Source organism: Podarcis bocagei (genome assembly GCF_964188305.1).
Source record: "Podarcis bocagei genome assembly, chromosome: 3".
In the NCBI taxonomy this organism is placed as follows: Eukaryota; Metazoa; Chordata; class Lepidosauria; order Squamata; family Lacertidae; genus Podarcis; species Podarcis bocagei.
The window spans coordinates 89,962,109-89,988,346 of NC_138127.1; the positions used below are offsets into that span (position 1 = coordinate 89,962,109).

The 26,238-nt window shown below is 43.2% G+C and overlaps 1 protein-coding gene across 2 annotated transcripts in view; it reads right to left on the reverse strand.

Moving 5' to 3' along the window:
• SRBD1 (S1 RNA binding domain 1) overlaps nucleotides 1-26,238 on the reverse strand; it is a 179,325-nt gene that overhangs the window by 22,851 nt on the left and 130,236 nt on the right. For both annotated transcript variants that reach the window (XM_081188468.1, XM_081188467.1), the window contains one exon: nucleotides 470-576. In XM_081188468.1, coding sequence (XP_081044594.1) covers nucleotides 470-576 — 107 coding nt within the window. The remainder of the gene's footprint in view (nucleotides 1-469; nucleotides 577-26,238) is intronic.

A 26,238-nucleotide genomic window follows, 5' to 3' on the forward strand; every position in this document is an offset into this window, starting at 1 on the left:
CGCAAGGCAGTGGATATAAACCCAACCCTAGTGTAGTATGCAGAATAAGGGATGTGGTAATGAGTGTGGTCAGTGGGCTTGGGAAAAGGCTCAGAACTTTATTTTCCTCTGTGTATTGTTAAAACAGTGACCCTTTAGCTAGACACAGGGTTGATATTAAACTAAGGTATCAGAGTAGACCCAATGAATCAAAATAAGCACATCCGTTTCAGTTCTACTCTCTCAATATATCTTACAGGCTTAAGGCCTCTCAGAACGCAAGGGGAAACTGTTAATGAAAGGAGAGTTGCACCCACAGAAGAAGAGAACAACAAACATTCTGTGATCAACAGACCCTTTCTCTCTTAAGTGTTAAACGTGAGGATTCAAGCCACTGGTCTCATTTGGGAGCCATGGCAGATTTGAACCTCTGAACCCATTTGATCCAACTCCATGTGGTTACTGAAACACACAAGTCTTCCAAGCTCACCTTAATAATATTTCTGAGCAGATGTTAATATCAACTCCGACAAAGCTGACACATTCCTCCACCACGCTGTCTAGGGTTGCTTTGAGCAGGGTCTGAGATACGTCATGCTGCAAGATTTGGGGGTGCAAGGGAGAGGGGAGAAACAAAAAAAAATTCCAACAATAACTGAGCAATATCGGATTACTGAAATACGGAAACCACACAGAAATGAGAATTCCAGAGAATGGCAATTTTAATAAAACATTTGCTGGTATAATATCAACACGTGAAAGAGCCCAGGAGATGCACATCTGATGTACTGCCACTGCTCATACTGCAGAGCTAGCGTTATTCCCTTGAATTTATTTTCAAGCTGTCCTTTCCTTTTAAAAACAGTTTGCGAGAACTCCAGATAGGAGCTATGCACATGACAGACAGCCTATCCTATTTCTTCTCAAAACAAAGACCCATTACTGGGCAAGCACTTGCGTGTTTTTCCTCTAAAAATGATATAATGGAAATGAAGACAGAAGGAATCATTGCAAGAAGGAATTACTGCAATGTACTGGTTTTACTTATGCGTACCCCCTCCAAATTTGCTACATACTTGGATAGCAAAATACTTAGTAGATTATTCACTGCAAAACCTGCCAATAAATAATAATCTGCATCCTGATCCAACGAATGGCTGTACATGTGCTTGGGTCACTACAAGGGGAATTCCATGTGATAGACAAATTATTCCCAGCTAGATCAAGCAGCAGGAGCAACTTTGGGGAAGGAGGAATTGAGGATCGGGTGCAGCCTGACAGGTGTGGTTCCAGCTTCTTTAAATGGGTTGGGCCACCTGCAGTGTTCCACATGATGTTGTGCATGTATAGTGCCGGATTGGGATGTTGCCCTTTAGTTAATCAACCTATTACTTTTAAATAACTCTGCATATCATCAGGACCACAATACAGATACTTCTTTTTCCTACGGAAGGAAGTAAAGGTAAAGGTAAAGGGACCCCTGACCATTAGGTCCAGTTGTGGCCGACTCTGGGGTTGCGTAGCTCATCTCGCTTTATTGGCCGAGGGAGCCGGCATACAGCTTCTGGGTCATGTGGCCAGCATGACTAAGCCGCTTCTGGCGAACCAGAGCAGCGCACGGAAACGCCGTTTACCTTCCCACCAGAGCGGTACCTATTTATCTACTTGCACTTTGACGTGCTTTCGAACTGCTAGGTTGGCAGGAGCAGGGACCGAGGAACGGGAGTTCACCCCGTCGTGGGGATTCAAACCGCCAACCTTCTGATCGGCAAGTCCTAGGCTCTGTGGTTTAACCCACAGCGCCACCCGCGTCCCTACAGAAGAAAGTAGGAGACACCATTTAGGAACATAGGGAGTAAAACCACTGGTTTATCTAGCTCAGTATTGTCTCTACACTGACAGGCAGAAGCTCTCCAGGATTATCAGATGAGGAACACTCCCAGCCCTACCTGGAGGTGCCAAGGACTGAAATTGGGTTGGGCACATACTCAACCACTGAGCTGTGGCCTCTCCCCATGTAATAATAATTTTAAAAAATGATACCAGTAATTGTTAGAATGAAAGGTCATCTCTCGTATTTATTTCCCCATTGCTTGATAGAGCAATACAGGAAAACAAAATGGACGCAGGCCTCCTTAACTCACAGCTTGGTCCGTTAGAATGTGACACTCCCTCAATTAAATTCACCCTAGCTGCGGGTTAAACCACTGAGCCTAGGACTTGCCGATCACAAGGTCGGCGGTTCGAATCCCCGCGATGGGGTGAGCTAATGGTCAGGGGTCCCTTTACCTTTTAGTGATTAAGCTGGACAAAACCAGGTTTCAGTAGGAGTGGTGCAGCATTACCGTATTTTTCGCCCTATAGGACGCACCGTCCCATACGGCACACCTAGTTTTTTGGGGGGGAAATAAAGGGGGGGGGAATTATTTTCCCCCAGGCGCGGGGCTGGGGCGGGGGAAGCTCAAGCTTCCCCCGACCCCAGCCCCCAAACAGGCAGCTCTCTGCAAGCTGTGGGAGCGCTCCCGCTGCTTGCTGAGAGGTGCGCAAAGCCTGGACGCGCTGAGCTCAGCGCGCGCAGGCTTCAGCATGCAGGCAACTCTGCACAAGCAGCGGGAGCCTGTATTTTTCGCCCTATAGGACGCACTTTTCCCCCTCCAAAAATGAAGGGGAAATGTGTGTGCGTCCTATGGCTTCAGCATGCAGGCAACTTTCCACAGCGAGAGTTCAGCGAAAGCCTGCATTCGCCCCATAGGACGCATACACATTTCCCCTTCATTTTTGGAGGGGGAAAAGTGCATCCTATAGGGCGAAAAATACGGTAATTAGCAAGACAGACATAAAGCAGAAGAATATATTAATATCACACACAAACCACAGATTTAGTCCCGTCCCACCCCGGGCAGCTAATTGTTCCCCCCTAAAAGCTACTCTTGAAGCAGGAACATGCTCTGTGATGTGAGATGCTATGAGCGCCCCTTCCGTGCAAACAGGCCTCTTTGGATCCCAGCCTTTGTGCCATTTTTCTAACACTGTTACCAATTAAATATATGCTCTTTTATTGCTTTAATACGTGAGCCACTCTGAGAGTTCTTTGCTGAAGTGTGGCATAGAATTTTACATGACATAAAAGGTGGAGGAGGCAGTGAGGGCCCCATTCTGTGTATCACTGTGAGAAGGACATGTAAAAACACATAGTGGACAAGATCCAAAAGCCCTATTTGCACTCCCAAACACATTTCACGGGTACGCAAGGGCTTTTCTGATTTCCTCCACAAACTGATGTTCCTCATTAAGCTCATTACTTTTTCTTCTCTCTCCACAACTAGCTTTTAGCACGTATGATTTTGTTCTGTGTTAATGCTCAGTATGAGACTAAATGGTTCAAGAAGTTTTTCACTGAAATTGTATAATGACCACTTCCTAAAAACACAAAAAAATCTGCACAAGTACACGAGAAGAGCCCTGCTGGACCAGACCAAAGGCCTAACCAGAACCCATGGAGCAGACACAAAATCTACATCAGATCTTTCCAAACTTGTCATGTTGGTGACACTTTTTAGACATGTCGTCTTCCTCTTTGGTGATCACTCGTATGCAAGTAAGATGGTCTTCCATGAATATGGTCTTCTTAACTGTGTGTCCATAAGTGACTGTGGAGGCCAATTCTGGATCCACACATCCTTCCACAGTGGGGACATAGGTTTCTGGGCGGGAATTGATCACCGTGTGGATTTGCCAAATGTGCCTTCCTCTTAGCTCGTTTCTCCCTTTCATCCTCAGTTCATGCTTCTTTGAAGTCCATGATGCCTTTGGTTGAGGCTATTCTCCAATTGGAGCGCTCGCAGGCCAGTGTTTCCCAATTTCCGATGTTTATACTGCATCTTTTTTAGATTTCCCATGTAAATCTTAGCCATGTATCATTTTGTGACAGAGTAATTCAGTCTTAAAGGTAAAGGTAAAGGGACCCCAGACCATTAGGTCCAGTCGCGGATGACTCTGGGGTTGCGGCGCTCATCTTGCTTTACTGGCTGAGGGAGCCGGCGTACAGCTTCCGGGTCATGTGGCCAGCATGACTAAGCCGCTTCTGGCGAACCAGAGCAGCGCACGGAAACACCATTTACCTTCCCGCCGGAGCGATACCTATTTATCTACTTGCATTATGACCTGCTTTCGAACTGCTAGGTTGGCAGGAGCAGGGGAAGACACAAGATTTACCCACCAGGGAAGAATGGCAGATGAAGTTGATGGACTACATGGAACTGGCGGAAATGACTGGCAGAATCCGAGACCAGGGGGAAGAGTCGGTGGAAGAAGAATGGAAAAAGTTTAAAGACTATTTACAGAAATACTGTAAAATTAATGAATGTTAGAAAAATGTTGGAATGAAGTTATATGGCTTTAGTAGAAATGCTATAAGGAATTAAGTATAAATAGATTAATAGAGCTTTAAAGGGAAAAATATGGTTAGAATGTGTTAAGACAATTATAGGATAGAAAACAGAGGAAGATGGAAAGGAATTGCTGAAACAATTAACAGAAGTGGAATACAAAAAGGGAGGTGAGAGGAGGTCGAGGAAATAAGGGAAAGAAAGATAAGATGTTGAAATTGGATTGTGTTTTAAATGGTTTTTGTTTTGTTTTGTTTGCTTCTTTTATTTTGTATTGTATTGCATTGCATTGTATTGTATGTTTTTTCTTGTTTGGTTTTTTGTAGTGTTGTGTTTAATTTGTTGGAAATCTATTCAATATTATTTTTTAAAAAATACCGGTTGGCAGGAGCAGGGACCGAGCAACGGGAGCTCACCCCATTGCGGGGATTCGAACCAGCGACCTTTTGATCAGCAAGTCCTAGGCTCTGTGGTTTAACCCACAGGGCCACCCACGTCCAATTCAGTCTTACTGGAGGTTAAACTAACCCTTTTCCAGCCCCAGGAGGAGCACTGGGAGCGTTTGGGCAATGCACTAACATTGTGATGCACAGTTTGGAAAGCTCTGGTCTACATGCTGAACGTGAAGGCAAGAGTCCTCTGATGCTGCTGTTCCCCTGCCTCCGATACTGGAGAGAATATATAGCCATCATGACTAGCTGCCACTAATAGCCTTACCTTCCATAAATCTGCCTATCCCCCTCCCCCTTTTAAATGTCTGAGTTAGCAGAAATCACTTCATTCTCTGGTAGCGAATCCCACTGTTGAATTATGTGCTGCAAGGAGAACTACCTCCTCTTGTTTGTCCTGAATCCATCTTCATTGGGTGACCTGGGTTCTTGCTTGCTTGCTGTCCCACCTGAGGGCGCTCTGAAGCAGTCTGTAGGACTTTTTCTTCCAGATAGTATTTGAGAGTTTGATTAGCTGGGGTTTGCTTTTGTATGCTACATTTTTGTCTTCCAAATGAAATTAACAATGCCAAGATATCAGAATAGGACCAAATGCAAAAGCTAGTACGTTTGTAAACTGTAAAGGTAAAGGTACCCCTGACCGTTAGGTCCAGTCGTGGACGACTCTGGGGTTGTGCGCTCATCTCGCGCTATAGGCCGAGGGATCCGACGTTTATCCGCAGACAGCTTCCGGGTCATGTGGCCAGCATGACTAAGCCGCTTCTGGCGAACCAGAGAAGCGCACAGAAACGCCGTTTACCTTCCCACCAGAGCGGTACCTATTTATCTACTTGCACTTTGACGTGCTTTTGAACTGCTAGGTGGGCAGGAGCAGGGACCGAACAATGGGAGCTCACCCTGTCGTGGGAATTCGAACCGCCAACCTTCTGATCAGCAAGCCCTAGGCTCAGTGGTTTAGACAACAGTGCCACCCACGTCCCTTGTAAACTGTACTTAGGGATAAATATATGCAAGATACATTTCAGTCCTGCGGCAACCAAAATCTTCCCAATGAGCACCACTGGGAAGATCAGCTAGGCCTTTTGCTACAGTCTCGGCACCCATTGCTCCCTTTTCAGGGTTTGAGTACTTATTCCTGCTTTTAAAAGTTCACCATACTTTGAAAAAGTTGAAGCGTTTTAAATTTATCTATACGCAGTACATGCACTTGAAGCAACAATAATGTCAACTTTACTGCTCGGGCCCACCAGAGCCAAGAAGCCTGAATGCTTTGTAAATGCAGGAGCTAATTCAATCACCATGTTGGCTTAGCTCAGGGGCTCTTATAAGTCACTCATATAAATCTGGGTTGATCTGCAGTGGTTTTGTGATGCATCTGTTCGGGACATCATGCTGGCTTTGAGCCAAGATCCCAGATTATTTCACCCAATAGTTTGTTTTATCTTGTAAGCCACTGAGCGCTTCCAAAGTTATTTTAACCAAATATGACATGCTACCAGCATCAGCCTCCATTGACTCGTATTTGTAATTCATTAAATTGTGGTTAATATCAGATTGGTTCCCTAAACTGTGCTCTAGCGAGCCCTCATTCCTTTATCACAGTTTATCAAACTTAAGCATACAATGACCATGATGAACAGCAACATGAGATGCATAAGATAGGAAAGCTTCCTAAGCTCAAAATAATACCAAACACCATTGATGTTTCAAATGAAGATGATGTCATGCAGGCACCATAATCCTCTTCTGTGTATTCAGCTAGATAATCTGATTGTATGCAATAGATGCTGAAGCACAGACACCAAGAACCTGTTTAAAAAACCTCCGGACATCAAGTATCTGTATTTTATGAAGTGGTATATATTGCTTAAATGTACAGGGATAGACAATGTGATGCCTTCCAAATGTTGGTGGGCTACCCATCATCCCTGACCATTTGGTCATGCTGGCTAGAGCTGATGCAACGATGTTATACCAGCAGTCTCTGCCAGGAATTGGAACCATATGCCACCCAGAGAACAGCTGCAAGCCATCTGGACTGCCTGATGAGTTTCGTCTACTCAGAAGTAGTAGCTTCCTCACAGGTAACCCCTTACTCCTGAGGATTCCAGCATCTGGCAGCTGACTGGGCCTGCACCTTCAAGCACCAGTGCTTCCCCCGACTTGGTGGCAGTTCAGCTTCTGATCACGTGAAAGGGCCCTTTAGTTCTTGCGGATGAGGTTGAGCTTCCCTGACCCCTGAAGGCTCCAGATCATCCTTCTCTGTTGTCCACTGCCCACTGACATAGCCTGCTTCATTGTGACATCTACTTTGGGGCGTGCCAGATCCTCCTCTGAAGAGGATTCTCCCATCAGGGGAACGTTACGTTAAGAGTGCAGTTTCAGAAGGTTCAGTCCACTATATTGATTCAAAGTGGTACCCAGTCATAGCCAAACATAGACCTACACTTGTTCCGCAATCTCAGGAACCATCATGCCAAATTTTGTGATGTTATCTTAAGAGATGTCCTAATGGATATCGAATGGATAGACAAATATTTTCCAAAATATTGATATCATCATCATAAATCAATCAATCAATTTCTTGTGCATAGCCAAAGGCCTTTACAATGTACAGAAGAGGGCAAGAGCAAGGCTTTCCTCTGAAATCGCAGGATATAGATACCAGTGGTACCTTGGTTTAAGAACAGCCCTGTTTACGAACTATTTGGTTTACAAACTCCGCAAAACTGGAAGTAATGTCCCGGTCTAAGAACGGAAGTCATATGGTGAAAGGGCACCGGTGGCGGGAGGCCTCATTAGGGAAAGCGCGCCTCGGTTTAAGAACGGTTTTGGTTTAAGAACGGACTTCCGGAACGGATTAAGTTCGTAAACCGAGGTACCACTGTATAGATGTTTGCCTACCATGCATTTTTTAGGGCTGAAGTAAAGCGGCTGTAGGCGGTCAATGTAGCCAGGGAGAACCAAAGCATATACGTGTGGTTTGTGAAGTCAAATGAGAGGACAGGAAAGCGTTGACCAAAAAGAACTATTAGCTACCAAGCACAGCCAAATTTGGAGATGTCTAAAAAACACAGCTGAGATTTGGACCTCATCATTCAGAAACATGTATCAAGCAATATTTGCTTTTGATGCCGTGAGTTTAAAATATCGACATTCACTTAGGGTTTTCATTTTAAAAAATTGGAATAAAAATGTAAACTATTTTGAGTCTTTTTACACCCCCCCTTAAATGATGACTTGACCTAAATCTGTTTAGAAATGATTCTCAGTCTCCCTCCCCAGATGCAGTTGTCAAGTGCTACACCAATGTCTCCAAAGTAAAGAGACTTAAAGCACAGGATTCAAAGCTGTCAATGATTGACACGGGACAAAGCGATGGAGAAATTTCTGGAACAACAATGGCATACCAGCTCCGCCCATTGCATGATGGATAACAGCAACAATCGGGGGAAAGAAAGACATAGCATCTTACAAGGACAGGAAGAAACACGGTCAGAATAACTGTCACACACAGGAAAAACAAGGATATAGTTTGAGTTCCTCACTTGCAGTTTTATAAATCATTTAACGTGTCAACGCGAATAGAAGTTATTAATATTGCAGTCATTGTATAAGGGATTATTATTATGACCGGAATGTAATTGAAACTAATAAAATTTTAGATTTTAGAACTAAAGAAAATAATCAAATCTAGCACACACACACAAACAAATCTAGTATTTTTAAATTGCTGCAACCTGCCTTGGGAACTCGTGGTGAAGGGCAGGTAAGAAATCCAATTAGTACTGCTAATTAATTAATTATATAACTAAATTATATAATTCGGTATTTGAATGATTGGTATCAATAATTCTATTATAAATTGGTATTGTTATAATGAGGCTACTATTGGATTGTAATTGGAAATGAATAAAAAATTATTATTTTATATAATGTATATATAGACAAAGCTGTCAATGATCTTGCAGAACATTCAGTTCCCTGGAAGCAGAAGGTCAAATGCCCAGAACTAGAGCCAATCAAACTTTGGAGGGATCTATGGTGCAATGCCCAGTTATCTTCAACAGGGCTTATGAAGCAGATACACGAAAGCCTGGCAGAAAGCAGCGGAAACTGAAAAAATCACGAAGACTCCTCATCTAAACAATTCCCATTTTTGAGATCAGCTATACAATTTCCAGTGCTTGTTGTGGAACAGTCTGCTTAAGTTGTGGAATTCTCCCCACACAGGTGAGTCTAGCACATTCCCTGTATAGTTTACATTACTTGCTGAAGTTGCACAGCCCTCTGACATATGTACGTTCAGAAACAATCCTATTCTTCTTCCCATTTATTTGTTTTAAACTGTTTTTAATATTGTATCTTTAAAATTGCTGCAACCTGCCTTGGGAACTCGTGGTGAAGGGCAGGTAAGAAATCCAATTAGGACTACTAATTAATTGTGTGTGTGTGTGTGTGTGTGTGTGTGTACATATGTGTGCTTTTGTAGGGAATGTTTGGGAGGAAATAAGACGGTAAAAAACAAATAACAAACTACGGTAAATACTGATGTATGTAATTTTTATTTCTCAGTTATATTTAGTGGTAGTATGGTTGTAATGTTTTTTGAAACATAAAATCATTCAATAAAAAAATTATTATTTTTTTAAAAAGGACTACTAATTAATTAATTAATTTTAAATCTTCATTGTGGTTGTCATCATCACCTCATTCTTCCAGCATGCAGCACTCTTTGTTGGCACTCCAATTCTGTGCTACAAAGATGTCTGCAAATGTGCTGGCAACATCAACCCCACCTTTCTGGCATCTCTGGCTATACACTATAGTGCTGAAAACTACTGTTATTTTTTCAAGTTATGAAATGTGCTAGGTAGTAACTAGGTAATGAGAGCCAGTGTGGTGTAGTGGTTAAGAGCGATAGACTCGTAATCTGGGGAACCGGGTTCGCGTCTCTTCTCCTCCACATGCAGCTGCTGGGTGACCTTGGGCTAGTCACACTTCTCTGAATTCTCTCAGCCCCACTCACCTCACAGAGTGTTTGTTGTGGGGGAGGAAGGAAAAGGAGATTGTTAGCCGCTTTGAGACTCCTTAGGGTGGTGATAAAGCGGGATATCAAATCCAAACTCCTCTTCTTCTAATCTCTATTACTGTTTGCTTTAATTGTTTTAAAATGTTTTTACAGTGGTACCTTGGTTTATGAACTTAATCCGTTCCGGAAGTCCGTTCTTAAACCAAAGCGCTCTTAAAGCAAGGCGTGCTTTCCCATAGCAGCGGGGGATTCAATTTACAAATGGAACACACTCAACATGTTCTGCTTCCAAGGCAAAGTTCACAAACCAAAACACCTACTTCCGGGTTTGCAGCGTTCTTAATCCAAGTTGTTCATAAACTAAGCTGTTCTTAAACCAAGGTACCACTGTGTAATTGCCTTTAACTGTTTTTTTTTAATTGATAATTTTAGCATTGATTGTAGACCACTTTGAGGTTTTACTGCAATCAAGTGGTATATAACTTTTGATAAACAAATAAAGTTAGGTAACTTTAGATGCCAGGTTTAGGGTTGCCATATCTTGAAGAGATATGGGACGCGGGTGGCGCTGTGGGTAAAACCTCAGCACCTAGGACTTGCCGATCGCAAGGTCGGCGGTTCGAATCCCTGCAGCGGGGTGAGCTCCCGTCGTTCGGTCCCAGCTCCTGCCCACCTAGCGGTTTGAAAGCACCCTTAAGTGCAAGTAGATAAATAGGTACCGCTTCATAGCGGGAAGGTAAACGGCATTTCCATGTGCTGTGCTAGTGCCGGCTCGCCAGAGCAGCTTCGTCATGCTGGCCACATGACCCGGAAGTGTCTCCGGACAGCGCTGGCCCCCGGCCTCTTAAGCGAGATGGGCGCACAACCCCAGAGTCAGACACGACTGGCCCATACGGGCAGGGGTACCTTTACCTTTACCTTTTTATCTTGAAGAGCAAAAAAGAGGACGCATTTGCCGACTCATGATTCACCAGTCATGTTTTTCCACAGGTGAGTCCATGGCTATGTATGTTGCTAAATGTAGTTGTAATAGCTACTGGAGAGGGAAGCCTAGTGTGATAAACTGCTGAACCAAACCTTGTACAATTCTGTGCCTTCTAGATATAGGTGTCAATTCCTAGGGGGTCCATGTCCCTTCTTTTCTTGGGGGTGGGCACCGAACTGCAGCCCTGCTTAGCTTTGCAAATGTGCTAGCAGTTGAATGAATGAATTGATTTATTATGGTCACAGACCAGAAATACGGACATATACAGCAACAGAGAACATGTAAATATACATAGGTTAAAATTAAACTAAGCTGTTCAAAAACCAAGGTACGACTGTATGCATGTTAAGACATTGGCCATTAGATTCTCCTTAGGATTAAGAGAGGTGATCCTTTAAGGGACACATTTTAACACATTATCCGACCAAAAACGTTAATATAAACTGCAAAACACCGATATTCATTGTAAAACTGGAGTTTTGCCACTTGTCACAATGTCCATCTGCTATATACACTCCTTTATTCTAGTTTAATTCAAAAAGCACCTATGGCCGGAGACAGTTAAAATGGAAATAAAAACTGCATAATCAGTTTTGATATAATTTTAATTCATTTTAATTAATTTAATTAATTTAATTGATTTAATTTAAAACGGTATAATCAGTTTTAAAATTATACAATCACAAATGCAAATACCTAGATCTCATGGTCCATTTGTCTACCTATTGATCTATCCATCATACACTCTCACACACATAATCTATTTTCATTATTTATTTTTCCCTTCCTCCTTATAACTCTTGTCCCAGTGGCACCTCCCCTTCAGAAGTGGGGCCTGTCGTCTCAATGTGAGGGCTCCTTGTACCCTTCGACTGTGGATCCAATCTCAATTCCTTCGCACTGCTTGCTCCCCCCACTGTTTATTTGTCATGTAATTCCAAGGAGTGACTTGACTGTCTGTACAAACAGTCTGGTGAGCAAAGCATGAGAGAGAAGGAACAAGGAATCCTTTGAAAGGAGTAGCTATGTGTATATTTCTGTCTTGCAAAAAAAGGCTTATTAATTCTCCTTGTCAACGTGCTGCAGCTTTGCCCAACAAACACATGCAGCTTAACACCTGCAAGAGCAGTGCTCTAAAGCACCCATTAAGGAAGAGGCACCCGCAAGTTTCTAATATTCAAAAGATAACAGCTGTACCAGATGGAGCAGACATCTGCTGTGAATCTATGCATGCTAAGGGAAGACACAAAACTTGACATATTTATAGGAAAAATAAAGAACACCCCCCTCCTCTCCCTTGTCATAGAGTATATGTCTAAACTCTGATCACCGAAGTAGTATTTTTGGTCATCCCTATTATAGTGGTACCTCTGGATGCGAACGGGATCTGTTCCGGAGCCCTGTTCGCACCCTGAAGCGAACGCAACCCGCATCTGCGTGTGTGCAGGTCGCGATTTGCCACTTCCGCGCATGTGCGTGACGTCATTTTGAGCATCTGCACATGCGCGAGCGACAAAACCCCGAAATAACATGTTCCGCTACTTCCGGGTTGCCATGGAGCGCAACCCGAAAATGCTCAACACGAAGAATATTTAACCCAAGGTATGACTGTATTTTTCAATTTCAACATAAGATCCTTGGGGATCAAGTTTGTGAATGACTCAAAATAGGGACACTAATGTGAGTCTCAAGCTACGTTGACATCAAATCAACTTCAGTTAAAAGCACAGGAATGGCATCATTTCTGTCCACCTGGTTAGATATTATTTGCCTGTTGTTGTTTTTAAAAAGGTTGTTCCTTTAGCAAACTTCTGTGGCTCCTCCATCTCCCCAAGGCAATGAACAACAAAAACTTAGCACCCTTCTGTTCCAATGAAACAGAAAGGAAAGGGGGCTATGCTAACTATTCCATTTTGAAGTGACGTCATGTCACAGGCAGACAATCGCAACAATCTTCCCCAATTCCAGATGTTTTAGACTACAACTCCCAATAGCCCCAGCCAACATGGTGAGGGATGATGGGAGGCAGCAAAGCTTCTGAATAACACACGAGTAGGCAAACTAAGGCTCAGGGGCCGGATCCGGCCAAATCGCCTTCTAAATCTGGCCCACGGACGGTCCAGGAATCAGCGTGTTTTTACATGAGTAGAATGTGTGCTTTTATTTAAAATACACCTCTGGGTTATTTGTGGGGCATAGGAATTCATTCATTTCTTTTCTTCAAAATATAGTCCGGCCCCCCACAAGGTCTGAGGGACAGTGGACCGGCCCCCTGCTGAAAAAGTTTGCTGTCCCCTGGGATAACAGCTGCTGGAAACCACAGGAGGGATGAGTGCTCTTGTATTCAGGTCCTGCTTGCAGATTTCCCCCAGGCATTTGCTTGGCCACTGTGGGGCCAAGGATGCTAGACTAGATGGGCCAATGGTGTGATCCAGCAGCTTCTGCTTATACAAGTTTTTACAGATACAGTCCTTTCTCATGTTACATTTGCTTCATGTTACGTTCTTTCAGGTTACGTCCCGCGGCGACCGAGAAGTACCGGAAAGGGTTACTTCCAGTTTCGCCGGTCGCGCATGAGCAGAAGTGCAACATGACGTCACGAGCATGTGCAGAAGCGGCGAATCTCAACCCTTGTATACGCAGATGCGCCGCTGCGGGTTGTGCTCTTTTCATGTTGTGAATGGGCCTCCGGAACAGATCCCGTTCGCAACCAGAGGTACCACTGTAGAACCCTCTTCTAAGAAATAATTCCAACTAAACATCCTTTCCCATCTCTGTTGACGAATGATGCATTGGAAATATTTCACATGATCCTTCTTATAGTGCTGCCGGTTTTTTAAAAAAGACAACTTCATTTAAAGAAGTGGGTATTCAGAATAAATCATTTTTGTGGAAATCAAGTTTTTCACATGGGTTCTAAGTGAGACTTTTGGCTCTCACATTTTGAGGTTATCGCCAGCAAAACAGGAAGTGCCACAGGATAAAATTAGATCATTCAAATGTCTGGTTACGACTGCAGCAATAAAAAATAAAAGTGTTACACACTGTAATTAACCATCAAAGGAACTTCTGATATTAAAATTACACTTTAACCCTTAAGCTTTATAACCAGCAGCTTGTAAACCTGCTTTATACTCATTTCTCCCTTTGAAGTTATTCACTATTCAGAAAAGGGCCTGTAAGGATTTTTGGTTTCCATGGATATTTTCTTTTGATTATTTCCATGACAAATTTGTCAACTTTACAAGTGAAAGGGAGATTACGGAGGCATGCACGCATACCACAAAGCAAGTGGTCATATGGCAGTAGTTGCCACTGAAAGACAGATGCGTGGACGTTCTAAGCATCTTCAGATAAAGTAAAGGTAAAGGGACCCCTGTCCATTAGGTCCAGTTGTGGCCGACTCTGGGGATGTGGCGCTCATCTCGTGTTATTGGCCGAGGGACCCGGCGTACAGCTTCCGGGACATGTGGCCAGCATGACTAAGCTGCTTCTGGCGAACCAGAGCAGTGCACAGAAACGCCGTTTACCTTCCCGCTGGAGCAGTACCTATTTATCTACTTGCACTTTGACATGCTTTCGAACTGTTAGGTTGGCAGGAGCAGGGACCACCGACCTTCTGATCGGCAGGTCCTAGGCTCTGTGGTTTAACCCACAGTGCCACCTGCATCCCCGATAAAGTACTAAGATGTAATTAGGTAATTTTGATTCTTTTTCAAGTAGGAAAGGCAAAAGGGGGAACCTGCAAAAAAATTCTATTAACCAAAGTTTACACTGGGACATTTTTTTTCTTAACTTCATTGATCAGGGGCAGGGGTCAGCAAACTTTTTCAGCAGGTGGCCGGTCCTCTGTCCCTCAGACCTTGTGGGGGGCTGGACTATATTTTTTTTTGGGGGGGGGATGAACGAATTCTTATACCCCACAAAAAACCCAGAGATGCATTTTAAATAAAAGCACACTACATTCTACTCATGTAAAAACATCAGGCACGCCTCACAAATAACCCAGAGATGAATTTCAAATAAAAGGACACATTCAACTCATGTAAAAACATGCTGATTCCCAGACCGTTCGCAGGCCGGATTTAGAAGGCAATTGGGCCGGATCCAGCCCCCGGGCCTTAGTTTGCCTTCCCATGATTAGGAGTCTTGGGAAAAGCCTAACAGCAGGAGATGAGGGGTACTTCACACTCTGTGAGGGACTCAAAATGGCGACCATCTAGGATAGGGGATAGGGAATCTCAGGCCCTGGTGTGGAAGATGCAGTCCTTTCTATCTGGTCTTTGGGATTCTCCTCAGACCATGCCCTCTCCTCAGGCCACATCTTTCACTGGCTCTGCCACAATACCTCTTTTTCCTAGATGCGGGAATAGAAAGATTCCTGTATTGCAGGGGCTAGATGACCTTCAGTGTCTCTTCCAACGCTATGTTTCTATGAACGATGTGGGCATATGTAGAAACCACAGACTTATGTTCTCAGGTTTGTGACAACCTGAATGTACCTGACTGTTGTTTCACAGGTACAATATTGCCTCTCTGCAAAAAGACGGTGGTTATAATCAAAACATACGGAAAGGCCCATGTGAGACACAATGCGTAACATCCTTTCATGTGGAGAATTAAAAGACAATCAACATTAGAAAAACACCTTACATCTCATGTAGAAGCCTCTGAAAGTTCAGACCAGAGGTTTTAATCTTTAGCGTCTCCTTTGGAAAACCCCTTTCAATTAGATTCTAAGAACAGAAGCTTATTCCTCTGATGTTTGATAAAAGAGCCTTACTTCAAGACTCTCTTTTGAAGATTTTTTTGCATGTGGTTTCTCCCTCTCCTCCCCACGCTGGACACAATTCTGGATATTTTTTGTTCTAGTTTGTACTTTTATTTGGATTCATTTCTTGTCGTTTCAAAGTGAAATGCTGTTTGCTTTTAATAGCAATATGTTACTCGAAATATCCCCAGAGGCAAAATATATATATCATCCGCAAGCAATCAAAACATTTGAAAAAACTGAAAATACCATTACATTTAAAAGTGCATTTTGGATTATCCATCTGTGTTGAATGTACTTAGTCGTTTTTTAAAAAATCAACAACAATACCAGCCACTGTTATGACTGTTACAAATGCAATGATGTTGCAAAATTAGCAGTGGAATTTAATTTAATTCATGTATTGATAATGCTGATTCAGCCAGTTTAGGACTTGTCTCTAGGAGCTAAAAGGAAGAGAAACCAACACACAACAATTGGTAGTGATGGGGTGTTATTCAAATACTTGCACCCTCGGTGCCACATTTTTACTTATTGTAAATCTTTTGGCAGTGTAAGGTATTTGCACGGGCTTCTCATTTGCTACCTGGCTAGGTTTAAGGATTTTGTGTTGCTATACAAAGCCCAGAACCACTTCAGCCAGGATACCTTAAGGACCACCTGAGCCCTTGTATCCCAGTTTGATCACTGAGATCATCAAGAGGAACATTATCCACTGTTCCCCATGTTACAGAGAACTATCAAGATATGATAGAGGTAAAGAGACCCCTGACCATTAGGTCCAGTCGTGGCCGACTCTGGGGTTGCGGCGCTCATCTTGCTTTATTGGCCGAGGGAGCCGGCGTACAGCTTCCGGGTCATGTGGCCAGCATGACTAAGCCGCTTCTGGAGAACCAGAGCAGCGCACGGAAAGGCCGTTTACCTTCCCGCCAGAGCGGTACCTATTTATCTACTTTCACTTTGACGTGCTTTCGAACTGCTAGGTTGGCAGGAGCAGGGACCGAGCAATGGGAGCTCACCCCGGCGCAGGGATTCAAACCGCTGACCTTCTGATCGGCAAGTCCTAGGCTCAGTGGTTTAACCTACAGCACCACCCGCGCCCTATTATCAAGATACGATAGCCATCTTCAAATATCTTAAGCAGGGGTCGGCAACCTAAGGCCTATGGGGGTCATTTAATCAGCCCATGGACCTTTAGAGACAACTCAGGGTTTAGACTCAAAGACAATGGAGAAAAGTCTTCCAAGGAAAAACTCAGGAAAGTTAAAAACTGAAAGGAAAAATGCTCATTTTCTCTGCTTTCAGAAAAGCACCCCACTTCCATTTGATTGGCACAGCAGCTTAAAAGAAGCCATCCAGGGTTGCATGTGTTATGTTGAATGACCCGTGAAAGACTGAAGGCTCAAAGAAGATCAGAAAACATTTGACATAACAGAGGAGGTGTGAGTTCAGCACCAGTTTCCCTGCGATTCTCCAAACAGAGTAGATAAACACCCATTGTGTTGCTCACAACTGGTACCAATTTCAGCACTGCTCCTTTCGCCCTCAAATTGCTTATATATAAGCAAAACGGAAAACAAGAGTCACTTGTTTTATGACTGAAAACTATTTTTAATGAGGCATATCTTTATGAGCAGGCCACCTATATGCATAATTAACACCAAGGAAAAGCACTTCCAGAACACTACTGGGTTTGAAATTAAGAGAGTCACCAAGTTTGCACACATCCTCGTTCAGACGTTACAGTGACTAACACATCTATAAGTGGAATATGCCAGGAATCTTTGACCCGCAGTTCATTGCACACCGCAGGAGAGATTGCACGGTACTTCTAATCACTTTAATTACTTTAGGAAACTAACAAGACCCACTTTGGGCTCAAATAAAATAAATGTTTACTTATACACAGCAACAAGGTGGCAGTTTGTGAGTAAAATAGTTTAGCAGTCAAATGCAGTGTTTATAGAAGAATAAAATTATTAATGCACATAAAGATTGAAACAGGTTATCCAAAGCCACACTGCCTGGACCACCAGATTACATTTAAGGCTGAGTTACACATCACTTTAAAACACAATTAAGCCTAACTATAGTTAAAAAGTGAATGTTAGGGCAAATAAATTGCAGCTACTTGGCTCTTTCCCTACTCCAGCCATGGTGCCATGATTTCACTGTAAACTTAGAATCATAGAATCAGAGAGCTGGGACTTAAGGAGAATTTACAGTCAATTTAAGGAGAATTAAAAGTTAACACTGTTCCATTTATGTCTGTTCATTGCTTATTGGTTTATATTTAAAATGTAGTTAGTTGCTTTTTCCCCCTACCAAAAAAAAAAAAAAAGTCCGTCAAAGCAGTTTACAATACAGCTAATAAAACTGTGTGTTGTACTCATACTCAAAGTCATACTCAAAGTAAATCCACTGAAATCAAGGGACATTACTAACTCATTAAGTATATTTAAAGGATTGAATATACTGTGAATATGGTATTAAAATTATATTTATGCAATCTTATACTCTATGATATAGAGCAGTGTTTCCCAACCTTTTTAGGGCAAAGGCACACTTGTTTGATGAAAAAAATCTCAAGGCACACCACCATTACAGCCCCGTGACGTCAGTGCGCAGCGTCACGCCGGGAGGGACGCACGAAAGTGAAAGTTTCATTTTTTTTCCTCCCCCTTGCCGGGGAACCTCCAAGCTTTGGGGGTGGGGGGGAGGAGGCAGCAAAGTGAGGCAGGAAGGAGAGCGCGGCTTGGCTGGGTGAGCTTTGGCAGGGGCAGGGAATGAGAGCCGCGAGGCGGGCGCTGCGGACGGAGGCGCTGCCTGCCGAGCTCGCAGGCAGCCAGGCAGGCAGACGGCGAGAGCCCTGCGCTGGGCGGCCTCTCCTCGCCGCCGCCGCCCCGCCTCTCGCCGCCCGACTCGCCCGCCTCCCTCCAGGCAACATCTCGCGGCACACCAGGCAACATCTCGCGGCACACTAGTGTGCCGCGGAACAGTGGTTGGGAAACACTGATATAGAGTATAAGGGTGCATTGGATTATGATGATAATGATAAACACTGTAATATGATGTATAGATACAGAACTAGCATTTTTATCTTCCTTTGCTTGTGTTTGTAAATTATTTTCTGAAATGTAATTGGGGGAAAACCCAAAACACACATATATATAGTGATGATTTTAAAACCAGCAAGTAATCAACTACAATCCTCAGAAGGCTACAAATACAAAAACATGTTGGGACAAAGTTCTGCTGGTTAAGTTAAAAGTCCATCTAAACAGCTGTCTCTGTCATCTCCTTTTCTAGAGTTTTCGAGAGAAAACACAGCTTGGAAAGTGTGAGTTATAAATTCACAAAAGATATTCACAATATTCCAGAAGAGCGATCTGTAAAGTAGCTGTTTTTATGCCTTAATTCTGAAAGCAATCCATACAGCCCATAATAATCTTACTTCTCAAGCTTCTGCAATTTATTGAAACATCTGCGTAAGAGGACACAGTCCCAATTTCTCCACCCCGGCGTTCCCATCTGTGGCTTATTCATGCCGATGCAAAAACGGAGCAGGAAATTCTGATTGAGCTGCCTTGACATGCACTTTCCCCCATTGCCATGTACATAGGTGTGAATGACTGCACAAGGTATACAGAAGGAGAGAATTAGATCATCGTACCCAGCTAATAACCCACAGTGACTTCAGGATGCTGAAGAGTCAGTGATCTAATTAGGCAATTTGTTTCATGAGCCTAGCTTGTGCGTTCTAGTAACATTTTAATTGCAGCAGTCATTAAATAATGTAATTGTTTTCTAATGGCTTGTTTTCTCTTTTATGGCATAATAACATATTTTCTTTTGCTGGTGGCCCATAGGCCTTAGTGGAACCAGGGTGGGCAACATACCCCCTCCAAGCACTTGTATCTCACCTGGAGTTTGATGTGAAAACTGCACAGGGTTTAAATGGAGCTGAAGCTTAATCCATCACCTCCCTAATGGTTAAAAATTATTGGGACAGCTAAACAGACTGCTCTGGGAAGTACTGGACTCTCCTGTACTGGGGATATTTAAGCCAAGCCAGGATAGGTACCCGACTGTCAGGAATGCCGCAGTTGCATCCTGCTTTTCAAAATAATTTTATTTAGACAGCTTAAAGGTAAAGGTAAAGGGACCCCTGACCATTAGGTCCAGTCGCGGCCGACTCTGGGGTTGCGCGTTCATCTCGTTTTATTGGCCAAGGAGCCGGCATACAGCTTCCGGGTCATGTGGCCAACATGACTAAGCCGCTTCTGACGAACCAGAGCAGCGCACGGAAACGCCGTTTAACTTCCCACCGGAGCGGTACCTATTTATATACTTGCACTGCATGCTTTCGAACTGCTAGGTTGGCAGGAACAGGAACTGAGCAACGGGAGCTCACCCTGTTGTGGGGTTTCGAACTGCCGACCTTCTGATTGGCAAGTCCTAGGCTCTGTGATTTAACCCACAGCACCACCCACGTCCCCCTTAGATAGCTTAGGCATCCCTTAATTAAAGTCATCTCTAAACGGTGCACAAGGAACACAGTGCTATGAAAATAGAAACCGGTTAAAACTATACAATCAAAATCCAGTAAAAATGCAGAGCCTCCAAGAGTCCCTGTTTTCCAGGGACAGTCCCAGATTTACAGAAGCCATCCTGGTTTCTGATTTGATCCTGGAACATTCCGCTTTTCTTTAGGACATCTCTATTTTAATTGGAGAAATGTTGGAAGGTATGGAATTAGGCGACTCCTGAGCCAAAGGGAAAAGTAACAATAGAGCCTTTAGAAGACATCTGAAGGCAAGTTTTTAATGTTTCATGTTTTATTACTAGTGGCTGGGTCAACCCAGTCAGGTGGAAGGAGTATAAATAATAAAATCAACATTATTTTTACTACTACTACTACTACTACTACTACTACTACTACTACTACTACAGTGGTACCTTGGTTTAAGAACAGCTAAGTTCATGAACAACTTGGATTAAGAACACTGCAAAGTAGGTGTTTTGGTTTGTGAACTTTGCCTTGGAATAAGAACATGTTCCGCTTCCTGTTGAGTGTGTTCCCTTTGTAAACTGAGTCCCTCGCTGCTATGGGAATTGTCTGTGTTGTATGTTTATATTTTGGAAAATCAAATAAAAAAAATCATTATTATTTAAAAAAAAGAAATTTAAAAAGTCTTTGGCAAGCACTGGAAGCTCAACAGGGAGAAAGCCCTTCTGATTTCAACAGGAAGTGAGTTTCATAAAACAGTACTGGATGCAGGACTCCTGATGGATGCAAGCCATGTACCTGAGCCATGGGGAATCACTAACAGTGAACTCCCCCCCCCCAAAAAAAACCACCTCATTGATTGGGCAGGAATAATATTAGGCAGTCCCTGAGGTATCCTGGCCCCAAGTTGGTTAAGAGCCTTTTAGATTAATCCAGCAGCCTTGAATCTGGCCCGGTAACGTAAGGGCAGCTGGTTCGAGCTATTGAGCACTGGAGTTATGTGCTTGTGATACAGTCTGTCCCCATCAACAGTCTAGCATTGCGCAAGGGGCTGCCCTAGATTACCTCCAGGGTCTAAGATTCTCTTTGGAATACCATCGCGCAACTCTGGGGAAACTCTGGCTTGAATTACAATATGCCACAAGCAGAACAGAGGCCAAAGGGCAAATAAGAGAAAGCAACTGAAAAGTTCTCGGAGGAGAGTACAGTTTTGATCAAAAGTACTCAAGTCACAACATTTAATTAACAACAGTATGTTCAGAACTGCAGCTGGAATGCAATCCTCGTCTTTCCTTTTTGCAGGCTTCTGGGTAAGGTAAGATGCTTATTAACTTGACTATCCAGTTTTTTAGTTTCTTAGTTTTAAATGACTCTCAGCAGATCAGGGTAAACAGACACACACACACACAGACACACACAGACACACACACACACACACACACACACACACCCCTTCCTGCTTTTCGGGTGGAATCTAACCCTTCCTCATTTTTCTGCAGCACGTTCCAGTGTCATGTCATAACAACTGTTCTGAAAAAAGACCCGAGTTCAAATAATACATCTGAAGTTTGTGCTCAAGTTCCAGCTTGCTTACTTTCAAGTGCAATCTCCTCAAGAACCTCAAACCGCCCCCGCTCCTGCAATAGATGAAGCTGCCTGCAGTTCTTGAGGTTTTCCACATAAAAGGAATATAAAGTTCAAATACATCTTTCACTAATTTTTTTTAAATTACCATGGCCAGGATCCAGCGCAGTATGTGTACGTGTACACACACACACACACTTTATCTTCAGAATTCAGATTTTCGAAAGGTATTCTTGCAAAATCGCCAAAGCAGCTCTTCAAATAGCTTAGAGGATTTCACACAAGAGTCCTAAACAGCAACCAGAGGGGACGTAGCAGTGGCAGTATACAGTGGTACTTCGGGTTAAGAACTTAATTCGTTCTGGAGGTCCGTTCTTAACCTGAAACTGTTCTTAACCTGAGGTACCACTTTAGCTAATGGGGCCTTTCGCTGCTGCCACGTGATTTCTGTTCTCATCCTGAAGCAAAGCTCTTAACCCGAGGTACTATTTCTGGGTTAGCGGAGTCTGTAACCCGAGGTACCACTGTATATGGGTCGCACAGACGCACCTTAAAATCATAGAATTGTAGGGTTGGAAGAGACCCAAGGATCATCTAGTCCAATGCAGGAATCACAACTGAAGAATCCCTGACAGGTGGTGATCCAACCCCTGCTTAAAAACAGATTTAACTTGGGGGGGGGGGAATCCACCAGTGGCTCTGGATTCTGCATGAAGCATTTACAATAGGCATGTGCTAGGTGCATGGTTTTGCATATTTAGAGAAAGCTCGCAGGTCACTTGTAGAGCGCATTCAGAGTTCGTTCCAGTTTCATGCCCAGTGAAAACGATATGAACTAGGAGATGCCGAGAAGGCTCTTTGGAGAGCTACGGCAAGCCTGAATAGTCAGACTTGGCCAAGAACACAGACTTGGCTGCTTTATAGCAAACCAGACCCTTTGTCTACCTAGCTTAGTACTGTTGACAATGAAAAACTGCTCAGGACTCCATTCAGGCAGGAGTCTTCTCAGCCCAACCTGGAGGTTAAACCAGAGGTTGAACCCAGGAGGTTTTGCATGCGAGCTATGTCCCTTACCCAATGGCTAGATGGATGGTCAGGCAAATAATAAGGAAATTGTTTAAAAACACAACCAAAATAAATGAAGCACTCTAAAAGAAATTATCGATTCAACAGAAGCCCCCCTTTTCCCTTTTTGTTTAATTTTACACTTTATTATTCATTTCAAAAAGTAAACTGAAGAAGCAAAACAATCTGAAAATGACATTAGGAAATAAATAGGCAGCAGCATTCCTAATTATCAGTGGACATGGGAACAGCTTTGTGGTTCTATCATTCTACTTTTTGTTAAGCCCACACTTTTTTACTTATGGATTTTTATTTTTTTTAAATACCCTCATCTAGAGACCCAGGTAGCAACACTGCGCTGGGATGTAACCAAATCACCCAGGCTGTCGATATGATGATTCCTTTTCGAACATTAAGAACATGGCATGAGAAGCAGCCACATCCACTTCAGATACACACATATAAATAGCCAAATCCCTGTTGTAAACAATAGGTTGAATCCAAAGGGACCCTGTTAGTCTGCACCATATCCAATAACATTTCAGAATTCAGACAGTGCACCAACCTCTACCATCAGCTCTGCAGGTAGCACAAGATGCTAAAGGTCCAATTTGTAATACCTATTTTGTGAACAAAGGTCTGTTCACGTATTGTTGGATCCAAGCCAAACTGATACAATTTCATATTTTAGATTAAAGTGGAGTAACTGTATTACATTAAAAAACCCTAAAAAACCAAACCAGGAGATATTTGGTACATTATCTGATTAGTAGTCTTCCATGTATAGGAAGCTCAAAAGTAAGAAGATGACATTGATTATAGATTTTATTGATTTAGATTCACGGGTTTATGTTAAAAAATGACTACCAATTTGCCTTGAAAGTCGTAAGAGCAGCTAGGCTAGACTTATATTATGCAGCTTTCTCATAAACAATTAGCTTACCCCACAAGCATCTGATCAAAACAGGTTAGCCAGAAACCCTCTCATCCTCTTCCAATCCTCTCAGTGATAAAATTTATGTTGAATTTTCTACTTTAATGATTTATTTTCTTTCTTTCAGACGATGCCTTCAATTAAGTTATAACTGCGCCATCCCCTTTAGGCTTGCAGGTTTAATGTTCTGGAGAGGGAGAACTATTAAAATAGTATTGCAGAAGTTTAAAGACCTGGCAGCTATAGGATATAAATATCTTCTACATCTGCTTCCAAACTCAAATCTGCTAAACTCCAGTAACAGCAGTGAAATTAGCCCACCCTTATAGAAAACATTAGATGAAGCTTTTCTGAAGCTTTGTTCAAGGGTTTTCCTAACGCAGTACCTATAATGATTACAGATTGTCATATTCAGACCTTGGAACTCAATGAACGAGAAAATCAAAGTAACAGTTCAGTCCTATGCATGGCCAGTCAGAAGAAAGTACCCTTGTATTCAGTGGGATTTACTCCCAGGTAAGCATGTGTATGATTGCATGGAAATCCTAGTGAAAAAAACAACCAGTTATCTCTACGTCACAAGTAGCATGAAGACTGCTAATAACACATGCTCACTAATTCAGGAAACTCATTGGTTGACTTGAGTATTTTCAAGATAAAGGTAAAGGGACCCCTGACCATTAGGTCCAGTCATGGCCGACTCTGGGGTTGCGGCACTCATCTCGCTTTATTGGCCAAGGGAGGCGGCGTACAGCTTCTGGATCATGTGGCCAGCATGACTAAGCCGCTTCTGGAGAACCAGAGCAGCGCACGGAAAGGCCGTTTACCTTCCCGCCAGAGCAGTACCTATTTATCTACTTGCACTTTGACGTGCTTTCGAACTGCTAGGTTGGCAGGAGCAGGGACCGAGCAACGGGAGCTCACCCCGTCACGGGGATTCGAACCGCTGACCTTCAGATCGGCAAGTCCTAGGCTCTGTGGTTTAACCCACAGCGCCACCTGCATCAATACAGTTTTTTGTTTACATAAGCATCTTCATTCATGTAGTCTGTTAAGGAAAGTATGTATTGAGCACACTGAGATATGAATGGTACACATATTTAATATTAAGCGTTAAGGAACCCTGGCATTTCCTTCAGCATTACACAAATACAGGGGGAAATCTAATACAGTAATGTCTGTTTAAATTTGCAAATGATCTGGAACAAGCAAGCATCAAGAGAATTCCTAATAGTTTTGGCCATTTCAACAACTATCCAGGACTTCTGCAGCCAGTTCCACACCACCCCCCCCACCAACACACACTTCTTTTTCTTTTTTAAAAGGGGGAACGTTTTTTCATGGAATTTCTGCATTACTCTTCAGGCCAGCATCCAAAGTCGTTTATTCTTGTATTCCTGAAATTCTGTCTACCTGTAGGCAGCTTCTCTTTCTCCAACTTTCCGCCAGGAAAGCTGAATTGGCTTGAAGCTCCCGCTTGCTCCACTGTTCCATGGAAACAAGCAGTAAAGAGACTGTACCTTTCCTCCCTTTCTTCCTCTTTTGAGGACTGGCTATCTTGGAAGTCAAAACTTTCCTCTCCGGAAAAACAGCTTCAGAAATGCTGATCGCAGCAATGGCAGGCTGGCCGGCTCACACGACCCATCCGCTGCGAAAGGAACTGGGAGAATACCTCAAGCAAAACTTGAGGTGTTCAGCACAAGCCAAGAAAGCCCTCCTATCATTAATTACGGGGGCTTAGCAAAATAGTGGGAGCTGCCATGGTTCGTTTAATGGGGGGAATGGGCAGGCAGAATGAATCTTGGGCTTCTTGTTCCTTCTCAGCGACTTGAGTTCCAAGACTTGGCTGCAGTTACTGGAGAAATGGCTGTTTCAGTAGCACAACCAAAACACAATCGTTTACTTTCCAGAGCATGTGGACTTAATATTATGAATGAAAAAGAAGTGCATGGGGTGGTGTTGTACCTTTTCCATTGGCTACAAAGGGCCCATTCATATGATCATGTTCACAGCATTGTTGAAACTACCAAACGATAGCTTGTTAAGGGAACGCTCATAGATTAAAGTTTTGAAAATAGCCATCCTCTTGAGAGGGAACAGCAGAATTGGCAAGTCCTGAGTTGGCAAAGATGGGTCTCCTAAGTTTGGCTCCCACTGGCAAGTAATAATAGTGAGGTGGTCCAGGATGAATGATCCCAACTGTAGCTCAGTGTGTCAGTTTTATGGGCAAGGTCCGCACAGAAGCGATGCCTTGGGTTTTTTTATTATTGTTGAATTCACAATATAACATGTGCATAACTTGTAAGCTCCCCAAAGTTCTGTGGCACTTTCAAGACTGATATTTATAGTGCAACACATGCTTTCAATGATCGCAGCTCACCCTAGTCCACACAAGTTTGTTTCTCAAGCTGGTAACCTCCAGTACCTTTTTGGTTTGCTGCAACTGACTGACACAAGCTATCCTTCTGGAATTTTTAGCCAAACGAACAAAAGTTCCTATTGCCTGCCTCCTGTTCTAACAAGCACCCAATTTCAACCCAG